This window comes from Loxodonta africana, chromosome 19, assembly GCF_030014295.1.
Source record: "Loxodonta africana isolate mLoxAfr1 chromosome 19, mLoxAfr1.hap2, whole genome shotgun sequence".
Lineage (NCBI taxonomy): Eukaryota > Metazoa > Chordata > Mammalia > Proboscidea > Elephantidae > Loxodonta > Loxodonta africana.
In genome coordinates, this window is record NC_087360.1 from 24218591 (window position 1) to 24236977 (window position 18387).

An 18387-nucleotide genomic window follows, 5' to 3' on the forward strand; every position below is an offset into this window, starting at 1 on the left:
TCACTCCTACTAAGGATGGCTAAGCCAAAAAAAAAAAAGGGAAAATAAGTGTTGGAAAGGATGTGTAAAAGTTGAAACTCTCATTCTCTGCTGATGAGAATGCAAAATGGTACAGCCATAGTGGAAAACACTCCGGTGGTTCCTCAAGAAACTAGAGGTAGAGCTGCCATGTGATCCAGCAACTGCATTCCTAGATATATACTCTAGGGATCTAATAGAAGAGACATAACAGACACATGCACACTATGTTCACTGCAGTACTATTCATGACAGCAAAAAGATGGAAACAATCTAAGTGCCCATCAATGGATGAATGGATAAGTAAAATGTGGTACATACATACAATGGAATATTACTCAGCAATAAAGAAAAATGAGTTCCCAAAACATTTTACTCTGTGGAGGAACCTGGAGAACATTATGTTAAGCAAAATAAGTCAATCACAAAAAAACAAATATCATATGTTCTCACTTTTATGAAATGACATGAACAGGTAAATATACAAAAACTAATGTTCATTAGTGGTTACCAGAGGCTGGGGTAAGGAGGGGAGAGGGTGAAGCACTCCTTAGGTAGTAGTCACTTTGTGTTTACAGACACGGGAAAGGTGACACCAAGTATGGGTGACGTTCACACAGCACGACCAATATAATGGATGTCAATAAGCTGTACACACAGGGAAACGGGATAAATGGGCAAATGCTAGAGTGTATATGGTTTTGCAACAATAACAACCAAAATAAGGGGGTAGGGAGCCTACAGATACTAATTACTAAATACTAATATAATTTTTTTTTTTAGACAAAACCAATCACCTCATGGAATTAGTTCTCTTGGTTTGGGGGCTTAGGGCCATGGTCTCATGGGACAATCCAGTCAATTGGCATAATACAATGCTTAAAGTTTATGTTCAACCTTCCAGTATGGTGAGTACTGTCTAGGGTCTTAAAAGCTTATGAGCAGCCATCTAAGACACAGCTACTGGTCTGTGTCCGGAACAAAAGAGAAAGAAAGAAATCTAAGAATCAGAGAAGGAAGAATCAGGGCAAATTGTCTACATGAATGACTGCCTCCAACACCCTAAGACCAGAAGAACTACTTGGTGCCCAGCGGCTACTGCTACTGAATGTTCTTATCAGGAACACAATAAATGAATCCTGATAAAAGGTGAAAAAATGTGAAAAGAACTTCAAATTCTTTAAGAATCCAGGCTTACGGGACCTACTGAAGCTGGAGGAGTCCCCAAGACTATGGCCCTGAGTTGCTCTTCAAACCTTGAATTGAATCTATTCCCAAAAGTAATCTTTAAACTAATAGTTTAACCCAAAGAGTAAGGGCTGTCAGCCTTTATTATGGGAGGTGAGGCCAAGATGGCAGAATAGTTAGATGCTTCCTGTGTCCCTCTTATAACAAAGACCTGAAAAAACAAATGAATCGATTATATGTGACAATCTAGGAGCCCTGAACATCAAAGGCAAAGTTGAGGAATCGGGCTGAGTGGCAGGGAGAGGGAGATGTGGTTCAGGAACAGCAAGGAGTTGTCAGACTTGACTTGGTAGGAACTAGCACCCTGTAGGCCAGACCGCCTGGCACAAGCAGTGAGGCAACCGATAGCACTCAGGACGCATTTTCCACATCAGGAGACAATGCGCAGCACAGAGTCTACTCAAGCCTTCAAAACCTGTGAAAAGCGGCACTCAATTGGCAAAAGATAAATACATGCGCCTAACCTACCGCATGGATCAAAATACAGCCCCCTTTGGGGAAAACCTCTTTCCCATTTACCTACCCCCTCCCCACTCTGCACTGAGTTGCCTGCCGGCTTCCAAGATTGCCACGTTCCCTGGGCTGGAAGTAGGGCCCATCAAGCACCCTGAGGAATTCTTCCAGCCCTGGAGAGGGAAAAAATTAACAAACAGAAAATAATTATCTGCCAGCTCCCATAAGTCAGGCAGGCACAGCTCCTCTGCCTAGGCACAGGCATAAGGGATTCACAGACTTTGAATACATTTCACCCCTGCCTAGATAGATCCGTGTGGGCCCGTTTCAACACCATAGGCTCTCATTAACACATTACAACAGGGTATCTACCTTAAGTTTAACTTCAACTGTATCAGCTATATGGTGCAGTGGGAGGTTTGTGACATTTGACGCTGCTCTACCTATTAAGCAGGGTCCTCACCTACCCACATCAGGGGCCTGAGGACTGGTGGTTCCACCTACACCACCTAGCCACCCACGACAAGGGTCCAAGAAGAAGTGGTGCCTCCCAGTCCTTACAGCATTGGGTGCCCACAGTCCAGCTACAAAACCCACGCACATACAGGCCCTAGGGAACAGGGACACACTTTCCTCCCTGACACTCAGGGGCAGCTGTCAGCCACCTGCCTTGCTCAGCACGTGACCCCCCATAGCAGCCAGATACCTGTGCCTACACCAATCACCCCTGCGCACCTAGAACTATAGGTGAGACCCTGCACCATACACTTGATGACCAACTACCTGGACACCTAAGCTGAAGCCACGCAAGAAAATTAAACAGACTCCTAGGCTCATATACCTAGTAACAGATGTAACCACCTGCTGACAGGACGTTAGATCTTCAAAGATGACAATAATCAAACTAATTCACATGAGCAGCCTATTTAGGCATATCAAAATGAAACAAAACAAGAAGCTAGGACACAGTAAGCAAACATAAAATAAATAAATATAATAACTTATTGATGGCTCAGAGACAAGAGTCAATATCAAATTACATAAAGAGGCAAACCATGATGGCTTCCAAAAGCACCCAAAACAAAGATTCAAGAAATCTTCTGGAGGAAGAGAACTTCCTGGAATTAACAGAGGCAGAATACAAAAGATTAATATACAGAACTCTCCAAGAGATTAGGAAGGAGATCAGGCAAAATGCAGAACAAGTCAAGGAACACACAAAGCAACAACTTAAGAAGATTATAGAAGAGAATAATGACAAATTTAACAGGCTGCAAGAATCTATAGAAAGACACCAAACAGAAATCTAGAAGATTAATAATAAAATTTCAGAATTAGACAACTCAATAGAAGTCACAGGAGCAGAATTCAGGCAATGGAGGTCAGAATTAGTGAGACTGAAAATAAAGCACTTGACACCAACTTATTTGAGGAAAAATCTGATAAAAGAATTAAAAAAAATGAAGAAACCCTAAGAATTACGTGGGACTCCATCAAGAGGAATAACCTATGAATGACTGGAGTGCCAGAATGGCAGGGGATAACAGAAAATACAGGGAGGATTGTTGAAGATTTGCTGGCTGAATGGACGTTGGGAACACAAGGTAGAGAGGAGGATTGTGCTGTCACATTAAGGGGAGAGCAACTAGTAGTACACAGCAAGGTGTATATAAATTTTTATATGAGAGACTGACTTGATTTGTAAACTTTCACTTAAAGCACAATAAAAATAAAAAGTTACAAACTAATATCCCTCATAAACATAGGTGCAAGAATCTACAACAAAATTCTAGCCAATAGAATTCAACAACATATCAAAAAAATTATTCACCATGACCAAGTGGGATGCATATCAGGTACGCAGGAATGGTTCAACATTAGAAAACCAATCAATGTAATCCATCACATAAATAAAACAAAAGACAAGAACCACATGATTTTATCAGTTGATACAGAAAAGGCATTTGACAAAGTCAAACAACCATTCAAGATAAAAACTCTCAGCAAAACAGGAATAGAAAGGGAAATTCTTCAACATAGTATACAAAGTCAACAGCCAACATCATCCTAAATGGAGAATCTGAAAGCATTCCCCTTGAGAATGGGAACCAGACAAGGATGCCCTTTATCACCACTCTTATCCAACGCTGTGCTGGATGTCCTAGTCAGAGCAATTAGGCTAGAAAAAGAAATAAAAGGTGTCCAAATTGGTAAGGAAGAAGTAAAAGTTTCTCTATTTGCAGATGATATGATCTTATACACAGAAAACCCTAAAGAATCCACAAAAAAACTACTGGAACTAAGATTTCAGCCAATTATCAAGATACAAGATAAACATACAAAAATCAGTTGAATTCCTCTACACGAACAAAGAGAACTTCAAAGAGGAAATCACCAAATCAATACCATTGACAATAGCCCCCAAGAAGATAAAATACTTAGGAATAAATCTAACCAGAGAGATAAAAGACCTATACAAAGAAAACTATAAGACACTACTGCAAGAAACAAGAAAGACCTACATAAGAGGAAGAACATACTTTGCTCATAGATAGCAAGATTCAACACTGTGAAAATGTCAATTTTACCCAAACCAATCTACAGATAAAATACAATCCCAATCCAAATTCCATTGGCATTTTTTAATGAGATGGAGAAACAAACCACCAACTTCATATGGAAAGGGAAGAGGCCCCAGATAAGTAAAGCATTACTGAAAAAGAAGAACAAAGTGGGAGACCTCACACTACCTGATTTTAGAACCTATTATACTGTCACAGTAGTCAAAATAGCCTGGTACTGGCACAACAGCAGATACATAGATCAATGAAACAGAATTGAGAATCCAAACATAAATTCATCTACCTATAAGCAGCTGATATTTGACAAAAGCCCAAAATCCGTTAAAAGGGGAAAGACAGTCTCTTAAACAAATGGTACTGGCATAACTGGATATCCATCTGCAAAAAAATGAAACCAGACCCATACCTCACATCATGTACAAAACCTAACTCCAAATGGATCAAGGACCTAAATATAAATTCTAAAACAATTAAGATCATGGTAGAAAAAAGAGAGACAATGCTAGAAGCCCTAATACATGGCATAAACAAAATACAAAACATTATTAACAATGCACAAACACTGGAAGAGAAACTAGATAACCAGGAGCTCCTAAAAACCAAACACTTATGCTCATCCACAGACTTCACCAAAAAAGTAAAAAGACAATCTACACACTGGGAACAATTTTTTGGCTACAACAAATCTGATCAACATCTAATCTCTAAAATCTACAAGATACTGTAAAACCTCAACAACAAAAAGACAAATACCTCAATTAAAAATGGGCAAAGGATATGAACAGGCACTTCACCAAAGAAGACATTCAGGCAGCTAACAGATACATGAGGAAATGTTTAGGATCACTGGCCATTAGTGAAATGTAAATCAAAACTACGAGGAGATACCATTTCACCTAACAAGGCTGGCATTAATTTAAAAAAACCACAAAATAATAAATGTTGGAGAGGTTGTGGAGAAACTGGAACACCTATACACTGCTGGTGGGAACATAAAATGGTACAACCACTTTGGTGTTTCCTTAAAAAGAAAGAAATAGGGGTACCTATGATCCAACAATCCCACTCCTTGGAATACATCCTAGAGAAATAAGAGCCGTCACATGAATAGATATATGCACACCCATGTTCATTGCAGCTCTGTCCACAATAGCAAAAAGATGGAAACAACCTATGTGCCCATCAACGGAAGAATGGATAAACCAATTATCATATATTTACACAATGGAATACTATGCAACAATAAAGAACAACGATGAATCCACGAAACATCTCATAACATGGATGAATCTGGAAGGCCTTATGCTGAGTGAAATTAGTCCCAAAGGACAAATATTGTATGAGACCACTATTAGAAGAACTCAAGGAAAGATTTAAACACAGAAGAAAACATTCTTTCATTGTTACAAGGGTGGGAAGGAGGGAGGGGGAATTCACTAACTAGATAGTAGACAAGAATTACCTTAGGTGAGGGGAAGGACAACACACAATACAGGGCAAATAAGCACAACTGGACTAAACCAAAAGCTAAGAAGTTTCCTGAATACAACGAACCACTTCAAGGGACAGGTTAGCAGGGGCAGAGGTCTGGGGACCATGGTTTCAGAGGACATCTAGGTCAACTGGCATAACAAAGTCTATTAAGAAAATGTTCTGCATCCAACTTTGGTGAGTGGCATCTGGGGTCTTAAATGCTTGTGAGCGGCCATCTAAGATGCATCAATTTGTCCCAACCCACCTGGAGCAAAGGAGAATGAAGAACACCAAAGACAGAAGAAAATATGAGCCCAAGAGACAGAAAGGGCCACATAAACCAGAGACTCCATCAGCCTGAGACCAGAAGAACTAGATGGTGCCTGGCTACCACCGATAACTGCCCAGGCAGGGAATACAGCAGAGAGTCCCTGACACAGAAGAAAAGTAGGGTGAAGAGCTCAAATTCTAGTAAAAAGACCAGACTTAATGGTCTGACTGAGACTGGAGGGAGCCCTGAAGACATGGACCCCAAACTCTGTTAGCTCAAAACTAAAACCAGTCCTGAAGCCAACTCTTCAAAGATTAGACTGGACTATAAGACATAAAATGGTATTTGTGAAGAGTGTGCTTCTTAGCTCAAATGGACACATGAGACTAAATGGGCAGCTCCTGTCCGGAAGCAGGATGAGCAGGCAGAGAGGGACAGGAGCTGGCTGAATGAACACAAGAAATACAGGTTGGAAAGGAGTAGCGTGCTGTCACATTATAGGGAGAGCAGCTAGGGTCATATAACAATGTGTGTATAAATTTTTGTATGATAAACTAACTTGAGCCGTAAACTTTCACTTAAGGCACAATACAAAATAAATAAATTAAATAATAATAATTATGTACGTGTGTTTGCATCCAAAGGGTCAACAGCTATTTTAAACAGATGAGAAGGTTGAGGGGCAAGAAGATTAAGTAAACGGAAGTGAAACAACCAGAACAGAAATAATGAGAATGTTGACACAATGTGAAGAATTTAACCAACGTCACTGACCATTACGTCCAGAAACTGTGGAATGGGAGCAGGTTTTGCTGTGTATATTTTCACCCCCACCCCCCAAAAAAATCCCATGGATCATTACCATCAAATGTCACTTTCCTCCATAAAGCCTTCCTTGATTTCCTCAATAAAATGTGATTGTTTCTTCAATAAGCAGTCTGAATTCTACCTTGTATGTAGTTCCTTAGGTATGTGTCTCACATACTTAAAAACTAAAAGTTCCAGGAGACCAGGGCCCAAATCTTGTTTGTCCTTATAGTTTCAGTAGCACCTGGAAAAGTGCCAGGTCCACAGTAGGCATTCAAAAAGTAATGAATTGAATTGAATACAGGATGAATCAAGACAAGTACAAGCTTTCAGGACAATCAAAATAGTGCCTTGAAGAACCATGCCAGGACAAGATTCCTTTGGTCTAGAGCTGTAACAAGGTCCTCTCGTTCTGCTCTGAGAGGTTCCCACAGTAGCAGGCAGCAGGGGAGTGGTTAGGACAAGAGAGGGGGCAGGGGCCGAAAGGCTTTTCACTATGAATGCTGAAAGTTTCCAGAGGATGCCAAGGGAACAACAGGCAGGGCACATACAGGAAAGAGCACAGGCTTTGGCTCAGGGTACTCTGCATAAACCCAGCTCTTTCAGTTGCCAGTTGTGTGATTTGGGCGCCAAACCTGTCTAAGCCACGCTTTCTCCAACTAGAGAGAGGACATGCCCCATTCACGCATTCCTTTGTTCATGTGACAAACACCCTGCAGGCCATCAGGAAGACAGTGTCACAGAATAATGTTCACGATCATCTAGCACGGGACCCTGAAACCCCATTCTAAATTAGGCACCCTTCTGTTATTCCTGATTTTTTTTCCTGCACAGCACTGTGCACGATTTCTGGCCAAGTATACACTGTGGCTTATTAGTTTAACATCTGTCTCCTTCAGTCGACTGTAAACTCTGAGGGCAGCGCTGATGCTGGAGCTACTGGAATAGGGCCCAGCGCACAACTGGTATTCAGTAAATCTGAGATGAGTATCACAAGTTATGATGGTAAGTTTTCTAGTGATTATAATAAGAACGGTACCATTCCTGTTTCTACAGAAATAAGAGGGATTAAATTTATCAAAGAAGAAAGAAAAACCATAACGGTACAGTCAAGCAAGTGGTCCCTGGCCAACTAGTCATGACACGAGGCTCATGAATCAGGCAGAAACAGAACTGTACACATCAGAAAAATCACAGACCCCTGGTGGCACACTGGTTAAAAGGTATGGCTGCTAACCAAAAAGTCAGCAGCTCAGATCCACCAGCCACTCCTGTCCTCTAGGATAGCTACGGCAATGGTTTTTTTTTTTTTTTTTTTAAGGGATATCAAAGGAGCCTGTTGGCACAATAGTTAAGTGCTTCACTGGTAACCAAAAGGTCTGCAGTTCAAACCCATTAGCAGTTCCACAGGAGAAAAGACCTGGCAGTCCACTCTCATAAAGATTTCAGCCAAGGAAACTCTATGGGGCAGTTCTACCCTGTCCTATAGTGGCGCTGTGAGTGGAAATCGACTCGACGGCACACAACGACAAGGGATATCAACCATCTATTCCAGAGAGTAGCAAGTGGGCGGCCTGGATGGGGTCAATGATACTAAAAGTAAATCCATTCCGCTACTCTTGGGATAGAGAACAAAATCCTTCCCACAGTCCTGTGAGGCTTTGATCTCCCAGCCTCTCTGGCCGTACCTCTGGTTCAGTCCCTGTGCCCCAACCACGCCAGTCTTCTTTTTGGCACCCAGAAAATGTCACAATGCCTTCTCCCACAGGGCCTTTGCACATGCCACATGTTATCATGTGTAATTATTTTCCCCCACTTGGCTGTAAATCCCCTGAGGGCAGGGCCCATGGTCTATTTTGTTTTCCACCACAGCTCTCGTACCAGGTCCAGGGCAGGAGCTTCAAAAACACTGTTGAATGAATGAATGAATGAATGAACCTATTTATTGACCCATATTGTTATATGCTAGGCACTGTGGTTTCCATTGTGGAGGATAAAAAAGATAAATCTGGAATAGTCCCGGCCCTCAAGAAGGCTACTGTTCAGTTTTGATCAAAGATGTATAGAAGAATCTTGATCAAAAGATGGAAAAACATGGAACAGAATTTCAAATTCTCATGGAATCCAGACTTTCTGGGGCCACTGAGGCTGGATGACCCCCTGAAACTATTGCCCTGAGATAATCTTTAAACCTTAACCCTTAAATCAAAACTATTCCGACTTCATCTTTAACCCAAACCATAAAAAAACCCAAACAATAGTTTAGCTTAATTAGTCTAAAGAATTTCTACCTTGAGCACTGTGGTCTTTTAAAGGATTATCAATACGGGATCAAATTGAACAGAAACTAGAAAAGTTAAATGAGAAGCTTAGGGGGCAGTGAGTTTATGTTAACCATGGTAGAATAATTTAGCAAAAGAGAGCAAGAATGGCTGCACAACTTGAAGGATGTAATCAATATCACCAAATTGTACATGGAGAAATTGTTGAATTGGTGTATGTTTTGCTGTGTATATTTTCACCAAGAAAGAAAAAGAAAAAAAAAAAAAAGAGCTGCTCCTCATTAGAGTCTAGAATATGAATAGAAGGCAACATGTGATAAATGTCATAAGAGGCTTTCAAGGAAAATCCTGAGGGAGTCCAGAGCTTTGCCTGTAAAAGGCGGACCCTGGACTGAATGAGCACTAAGCTCCCTTAACACGTCCACACTTCTCTGATCCTCTGACCAGAGATGCTTTAGTGGAGCCAAACATGATGTGAGGTTTTGAACTGGGTGTTTATGGAGTGCGGGCCTCATTAGCAACAATAAGGAAGAGGAGGCAAACTGTAATAGCTCATTGACTGTTCTGGGAAGTTACCTCTGCTTTCTGGTTCCTGGCAGCCGCACTTAATTCTCTCTGCCTGACTTATTTTAAAAGAGCTCTCCGGAGCCTGGCTCTAATTGAATCTGAGGCACCAATTCTTTGTCACTTATTAGCCTCTGCCACTCATGAACAACCCATTCCCACTTCAAGTCACTAAGCTTCAGTGATAAACAATAGAAAAATGAACCCAGAACAAGAAAAAATGAACAAGTGTAAACTTCAGGTTTAGGTAACATCTAAGAACTGGCTATGGGTCAGGAACTGTGCTAGAAAAAATTCAATAGAAGTTTCTATTAAATGGTCTAGAATATCCACTACTATGTGCTTTGACAGCTCAGTACCGGCTCAGCTGCCTGCTACTCTGACGTTTTGCCTAAGCCGTAGGTCAGAGAATATTTAAGACAAATTATAGCCTAATGTAAAGTAAATTATAGGGGAAAACAATGTTGCATTGAAAACAATTACTCCTCAATTTATCTATTCTCTACCGTCCTGAGACTCTACTCCCATTAGCGGGGGAGAATATCCCACTTTTTAGGGAAAAAAAAAAGTCTAAGGAGAAAAACTTACCTCGGCTATAGAGCGGGCTGCTGCTCAGCGGGGGAGGGACGACAGAGTTGGATTTCTGTGCCTTGGGCTGCACTATGATTTGGTAGCCCTGCATGAGCCGCTGGCAAATGAACTCTTCAAACACCTGCTGGGCTGTCATCTGCACGCCCTCCTCATCCCGCCTGAAAACACAGACAATTCCTCACATGGATCCACTTGGCCCAGGACAGAGTTACCCTTAGAGTCCATGGTGCCATCCTTCCCTTTACTTCTTCCCCACAAGCCAGACCTGATAACCATCCTATGGCAGTTCATGAAATTAACAATTTGTAAGCCGCTTTTGGAAGAAATGATTAAGTCAAAGGAAAAAAATTCTATTAAAAAGAAGGCAGGTAATTCAATGCCCAACTGAGTAATCTTAGAAAAGAAAATCGGACTTGGTGCACCCAAAACAAGCTGCATTAGAAAATATGAGAAATAATCAACGAGGAGGAATTATTTGTTAAAGAGGCACAGAGAACTCTAAAGAAAACTTAGCAGTTCTTGCACCATAAAATTTCCTAAATACAGAAAGATGGACATAGGTTTGAAAACTGAACACATTTACTGGAACACATCTGGAATCCCGACAAATAAAGGCAGGGTGCACTTCTCCTTTGATACGCACCTGTCAATGTCTGTTTCTGGGAGGAGATCGTAGCAGCCTTCCGTGTAGTCGTTCTGCAGGCTCTGGCGGTCGGGGAAGTAGTCGGTGGTGAGGGGCAGGCATGCCGGAGTAGTGAGAGATTTCCAGTCCACTCCAACTGTGCAACAGAAGCCTGGCACTACAGGGGGAGCAGACAGTGTCAGAACTGCCTCATGTTGCAGGGGAAAAAGGCACACGTGGTTGTCAGAGCAGGTGTAGGATGCAGGGAGGACAGGAAATGGAAAGGGTGGGGAAAAAATGTTCATGGTAAAAGGTGATAAAATTGCCAGGATAGGGAGGGAGAGGAGGAAGGGGGGGGAGAGAAAGAGAAACAGAGTTTGTTAGACAATGCAGTGCACATGCTTATCCAATCCCATCATGCAAATGGATTCACAGCTGATACGTTTAATTTCTGCTGCCCTTAAGCTACAGCCGCAATACCAGTGAGGTAGGTTACTGCAGGGCAGGCAGTTACATATGAAGCAAATCAACATTCCAAGAGCAGGTGAGAGGCTCAAGCCACAGCATCTTCCCAAGGCTGCAGAGGGCCTAGGTGGGGAAAGGAGAGCTCCACCTGATTTCGGAGTAGACAACATACAGTAGCAGAATACAGAATATTTTCAGAACTGCAAAAATGAGTAACAGATCCAAAAGGGTAGAAGAAGAAATCAAGGAAGGATGTCTGGGAAAGTTATGAGGCCAGAGAAGGAAAGCTACAGTCAGCAGCAGGGGCTCGACCACATGGATCTGTCCTGAAACGCCTGCTCTTCAGTTAAAGCAGGGGTTCTCAACTTTGGCACTACTGACATTCCGGACAGGATAATTCTTTGTTGTGGTGGCCGTCTTGTGCACTGCAGGATGTTGAGCAGGATCACTGGTCTCTATCCACTAGACACCCGTAGCACCCCCCAGTTGTGACAAAGATGTCTCCAACCAAACCAAACCACAGTTTGCCGTCAAGCCAATTCTGATTCACGTTGACCCTGCAGGACAGATTAGAATTGCCCCATAGGGTTTCCAAGGCTGTGATCTTTGCGGAAGCAGGCTGCCACATCTTTCTCCTGTGGGGCAGCTGGTGGGATCGAATCCTCGACCTTTCAGTTAGCAGCCGAGCACTTTAACCACTGCACTACCAGGGCTCCTTAATGATGTGACATTGCCAAATGTCTACTGGGGGTGGGGGCAAAGCCACCCCTGGCTGAGAACCATGGAGTTCAAGTAATAGAGAAGTTACCTCTTGGGGTAATTTAAGTAAAGATTATTTTTCAAATCTCTGTAAGAGGGGGCACTATGAAGCAGAAATACTCCATGCCTTTGCCTCTGACTCCTTCGCAGGAGACTCCTACACCTCCCATGTGTACATTGCTATACAACGTGCTGTAGCACCTGTTGTTGCATCAGACCTCATGCTGCCTCTATGGAGTAGGTGTGGTGACAGCATCAACCCCTTCATACACATGACCAGGCGGAACCTCCGAGAGGTTACACTGGTAGCAGAGTCAGGACTAGAATCCTCTCTGCTCTGGGATTTTTCCACCATATAGTGTGTGACAGACACAAACTACCCAGTACAACTGAGTCCTGCTGAACCAGGAGTTAAAGGACCAGAGGAGAACCGCATTACAGTGGGAAACATGCCCTATGCAGCACCAGCACCTTGGGAAGATCACTGAACCTGCACTGGGTCTAACCCCACGGTCCAGACTGGTCTTGTCAACTTATTAATACTTCAAGGAGCACACAACATAGCCTAGAATTACCTAATTAATCACTCCAACTTCCCTATATGGCAGGTGAGAGGGTGTGCTTGTTCCTACTTCCTGGTTAGAACCAGGAACAAAAAGGAAGAGACTTGATCAAAGTCACAACAGGGGAAGCCAGAAACACAAGACAGCTATATCTTCATTCACTCTTAGATCCTTCTGGCCCTCATCAGCTTCCAGGATTTACTAAAAGCTTCCAGAAATGTTTTCTGCTGGGCACACACCAAGACACAGAGAATTCAAATGCTTGGTCCAAGACCCCATAGTGAGAACAGCTCTCTGTTCTTAGTTTAATGACACTCTGTCTCCAGAGCACAGCCCCCCAAAAAGAACCCCCATTTCTTCTGGCCCTGCAAAGAAGGCCTCTGAGGGGGTTCCCATCTCAGAACCATGAAATCAGCAGTGATAAACACAGGTGACAAAATCCAGTGCTGGGGTTGCAAAGAAATAAGCTCATCTATTCATGCTGGTAGCTTTCTGGAAAATAATCAAAATCTGACAACCATACTTTGGGGAATGTATTCCAAGGACATGAACCAAAAGAAAAAATACACCTACTGTATCATGCATTAAATCTGCATTATATGCTACAGCTAAAAAAACTGGGGACAATCCAAATGGTTACCAACAGAAGTATAATTATTCAAACTAGGATACAGTCATGTGATAAAACTGTCATTAAAAATGACTAATAAGGGACCTAAAGAAATAATGAAAGGATTTGATTATTAAAGTTAACCATAAATGGGGATAAAAAAGACTCAGTGATATATACACAGTGGTCACAGCTAAGTAAAATAAGCCCACTAGGTGGTAGGGTTTTTTTCCTGTTATTTTGTAACTGTAGGTATTTACCTCTTCTCTTACTGCACAACTATTTAAATATACAAGGATGATCACAGCAAATGCCTCCCAGCCAAACATTATCAACTACAGGTAGGTAAACAGCTCTGATTCTTCCTATTCCTTCTATCTTCTCCCCAGAACCATCACTGGGCATTTGAGGACTAAGGGCCAGTTCTGGACTGGCATGAGGGGCTTGTGGGAATTCCGTTACTCTTCCCATGTGCCCCTGAATCACATTCGGGAATATTCAGCCATTCCACTCTTGCCTTCCATCAGAGACCCTAAGGATCAGTCCTCCCTCAGGTCACTGCCTTCCCTCATCCCAGAGACACATGAACTTCCAGATCGTCCTCTTCTCATAGGACTTCCTCTTACTCCCAGATGCTCTGACCAGCCCCCTCCCTACCTCCCTAGACAGCTGCCCCCTCTTACTTGGGTCTGGAGAGGTAGAGACACTGTCCTCTAGAGAATCCTTATTCTGGGTCCTAGGATTCATACCTATGGAAAGATGAAAACAGCTTATATTAATGAGGGTCATTCAGCAAAAAAAGTTCTGAATAGTTACGGTTGAAAAAGCCTAAAATTGTAGCTAAAAATTGTGAGCCAACTGCAAATTCTGTGCTGAGTATTTCAAACAGCACAAAAGAATTAAAGAAAAATGAGCAGTCTAAAATTTGGGAATGAGCCAGAACTTTACCATGAGGCTTTCAATACCATGTGCCCAATGAGACCTTTAGCAAGCACGTGCGAGCGCATGCGTGGGCACACACACACAAGCAATTTTAAGAACATGGACATATTTCAAAGCCACTTCAACTAATTAGAGCAATCTTTAGCAAATACAAAATGACCTATTTAAATTTAGTCCACTCAACAGTCATCTTCTGGAATTTTCCTCCTCAAATCATGACTTGCTGCAGTATGAGACAGAACTCACTACTTTTAAGAGAAAAACAATGATTTAACTTGTAATCAGGGTAAAAGAAAAAATAGAAAGATTCTCTGATACGCAAATTATTGACTATAAAGTAACAGAACTAATTTTAAAATGTCCCTTTTAAAACACATATTTACTATAAAATTACATCCTAAAATTGATTGGAAGGATCCTTACCAAACTATTGACAGTGGTTATCTACAAAAAGGAAGCTGGAGGTGGGGATAGAGGTAAAAGAGAACTTGCACTTTTTACTTTTGTCATTTGAATCTTTTATAACAAAAATATATTTGTAAATTCCTTGTGAAATCTTTTATAAGATGATATCTTAGACAAAAGTTCTTAGATATGACAAACGAACTCATGATTCATAAAAGAAATAATTTATATACTGGATGTCATCAAAATCAAAACTGTGAAAGACAATGATGAGAACAAAAAGACAAGCTACAGCCTAGAAGAAAACATTTGCAAATCACATATCTGACAACTTGTATCTAGAATACATAAAGAACATTGTTAAAACTCAAGAAAAAAAAATGGACAAAAGATTTGAATAGATACTTTACCATAAAACATATACAGAAGGCAAAGAAGCACATGAAAAAATGGTTAACACCATTAATCACTAGAGAAGTGGTAAACTGAAACCACAGTGAGTTGCTGCTACATGCCTATCTGAATGGCTAAAATAACTGGCCATACCAAGTACTGACAAGGAGGTGGAGCAACTGAAACCCTCATACACCATTGATGGGAATGCAAAATGGTACAGCCACTTTGGAAGATAGTCAGCAGTTTCTAAAAAAGTTAAATATATATTTACCATTTGACCTAGTAATACTACTCCTAGGAATCTGCCCAAGAGAAATGAAAGTTTATGTTCACACAAAAACCTGTTATGTAAATATTTACAGTGGCTTTATTCATAATTGCCCAAAACTGGGAACAACCCAAATGCCTTTCAACTGGCCAGTGGATAAACATCTATACCAGGGCATACTACTCAGCAGTCAAAAGAACGAACTACTGATACAACAACCTAGATGAACTGCCCTCAGATACATTATGCCGAGTGAAAAAAGCCTAACTCAAAAGGCTACGAATTGTATGATTCCGTGTACATGACATTCTGGGAAAGGTAAAACTAGAGGGACAGGTCCTCAGGGGACAGGGAGAGGGGCTGAGTACAAAAGAGCATTGTAAGGAAATTCTGGGGGGTAGTGGGAATGTTCTGTATCTTGATGTGGTGGTGGTTTGTCAAAACTCACAGAACTATATGCCAGAAAGGGTGAATTTTACTGCATGTAAATTAAAATACAAATTTTTTTTAAATTTATAATTTTTTTAATTAAAAAGATGATGTAACTTGGTCAAAACAATTTTAGAACTTCTTTTTTTGGAACTACTTTTTACAGATTTTTAAAAATTACTGGTCATCATAATAGAAGATGTATTTTATGAAGTTGGACAAATACAGTATTTCCTTTCATTCAAACCCACACCCTGAGGGTGTGTAGGTGTAAGGCAGGTGTTACCCATCTTTCACAGCTAAAGAAATCAGCCTCAGTAACTTACTGAAGGTTACACAGAAAGTAGGAAGTCCTCTCTCTGCTCAACTCTCTGGCTACTCTATTTCTCAACTACTCATCTGGGGCACCAATTTCCAGCTATTGGAAATACACATAACCTGTTCTTTGTTAACTGCCAAAGCCATCTGGAGCTAAATTTTCTGAAAACACTATCAACACCATTTTCACGCAAACGTAAAGCATGACTAGACAGTAGCAATGAGGTGGATTTTCTTGTTCAGCCTGAGAATTGGTATGAAGGCAGTTACAAAACTGGCATTCCCAAAACACTGAGCAATAGTAGAGTTACTGTTCTCAAGGGGGCAATGCTAATTTGGATGTTAAGTTTGAGCATTACATCACCTTTCTGTTAAGTTAGTTATATTACTTTATAGTGATGATTTAGCATTTTGGAAAAAACAAAACAAAACCAGAAAACCCAATCTATACTCGGTCTGTGAGACAACTGTAATTTTTACACTAAAAAATATTTCAATATATAATCTTGCAAGCAATTGTTCATGTTCATAGAGGCAATCAATAAAAGGGTTCTCAGAGCAGCTTTGGCTCCTTGGCCAAAAATGGGTCTTTTCCATCTCTAACCAATACAGCCTTTTGTATCCTCCCCCCACAATAACTTTATTTTAAGGAAACAGCAATTTTTAAAAATTTAAATAAATAAAGAAATAGTCTTTTAAGGGTTTCTTTAGTAAGCTGCTTAGTTTCCTTGCAGTCCATGGCTACCATACTGCCTCTCCTATAGGCTCTGCCTTTGAGGCTTTCTTTTTAACCAGCAAACTCACTGTTGGCATATGAAGACCCTTAACAACTAACACGATGGAAGTGAGACCTCATGGTCAGTCAGTTGTGCTCCAACTCAACATTTGTGAATGAGACCTCTCTCTCAAAGTTCTATGCCAGACACATAACTTAGAGAGCCAATGCTGAAAAGAATCATCTCAGTTCTGTCTCTTTTGACATCTGTTCAAAGTCATGAAGTTTGAACTTGTTCACTGGTTATTTACCTCATGGCCTAAAAAGGTAATCCATATAGGACCTTCAGGGCTACCCCAGGCACACATCTAGAAGCCCATGCCTGGGGCCGATTGTTTCTCCTCTCTGGGCTATAGAGATGACCAAACCCCAAAACCAAACCTGTTGCCATCGAGTCAATTCCAACTCATAGTGACCCTACAGAACAGAGCAGAACTGCCCCATAGTGTTTCCACAGAGCAGCTGGTAGATTAGAACTGCTGACCTTTTGGTTAGCAGTCGAGCTCTTAACCACTGCATGACCAGGACTCCAGAGAGATGGCATTTACATGTAAAAAAACCAACCTGGCCTGGATGAGTGCCTCTGAAGGCCTTTTCTTCTAGCTTGAATGTGGTCTGATTTATTTTTTACCTCAGCTCTCAGGCCAAATCTGCCATATGCACCTAATCAACACAAATACCATGTTTCAGATGTTGAATCCCAACACAAAGGAGAAAGAAAATAAGGCATTTACTCATTTTCTTTTTCCAAATTATCTAGAGCACCTCCATGTGGTGTCCAGTTAAAGAAAGAGAGGCATATAAACTATCTAATCTAACCAACCACCTGGTCCCTGCTGGGCAACATGGTAAAAAATATGTGAACAGTAGAGCTATGAGGCCCTGCCAACAGTAGCTCAAAAATGAAATTCTAGAGGGCCAGGAGGGAAATCCACAGAGATGCCACTCACTGCGAGCCATGACTCACATAAGAACCACATCCAAATGCAGAAGGAACTCTGAGTCACGCATGAGTGTCTGCAGATGGTACAAACTGCCCGCCTGGGAAGATGAAGGTGGAGCCAAAGATGAGGTTTTCCTGTTTTCTTTTCAGCTTTTTAATTAATGAAATGTTAACTAGTTGCTTTTTTTATAAGCCACCTAATCCCAAAACAAGGACTCGACATGACAAATTTGCCCTTAACAAATCCAACCTATTTTTGATCCTGGCTAAAAATCTGTGGGGCAAGCAGGCAGGTGTGTAACGCCTGTGACACAGATGAAGAACCTGAGGCTCAATGGAGGCTGAAGGCTAACTCCAAGCATCAGTGAGGAGCAGAGCTGGGGCTTTCATCCAGAACACTCACTTATCTAGCACAACAGAATTTAGCAAGGGTCACATGTTCAAAGTGTCAGTATATCACCAGAACAATTCACAGTCCAACTTCCCTCGAGAAGGCTTTCCTTTCACTCATGTTACCCACTCCACAGGGAACTGCTTCAAATACAATTCCAAGTGATTAATGAACCAAAGCTCCCTGAGGCTGGAAGAGTTGGTGTCTCAAGT

At 41.4% G+C, this 18387-nt stretch overlaps 1 protein-coding gene across 9 annotated transcripts in view; it reads right to left on the reverse strand.

Annotated features, from left to right (window-relative positions):
• Window positions 1-18387, reverse strand: part of DEPDC5 (DEP domain containing 5, GATOR1 subcomplex subunit) — a 147766-nt gene that overhangs the window by 54463 nt on the left and 74916 nt on the right. For 6 of the 9 annotated variants that reach the window (XM_023559201.2, XM_023559200.2, XM_023559198.2 and 3 more), the window contains 3 exons: window positions 13992-14057; window positions 10933-11116; window positions 10287-10447 (listed from right to left, as the gene is read on the reverse strand). In XM_023559201.2, the coding sequence (XP_023414969.1) occupies window positions 10287-10447; window positions 10933-11116; window positions 13992-14057 (411 nt within the window). Of the gene's footprint in view, window positions 1-10286; window positions 10448-10932; window positions 11121-13991; window positions 14058-18387 lie in introns of those variants that run through there. The other 3 variants (XM_064272420.1, XM_003419187.4, XM_064272419.1) reach the window with 2 other exon arrangements.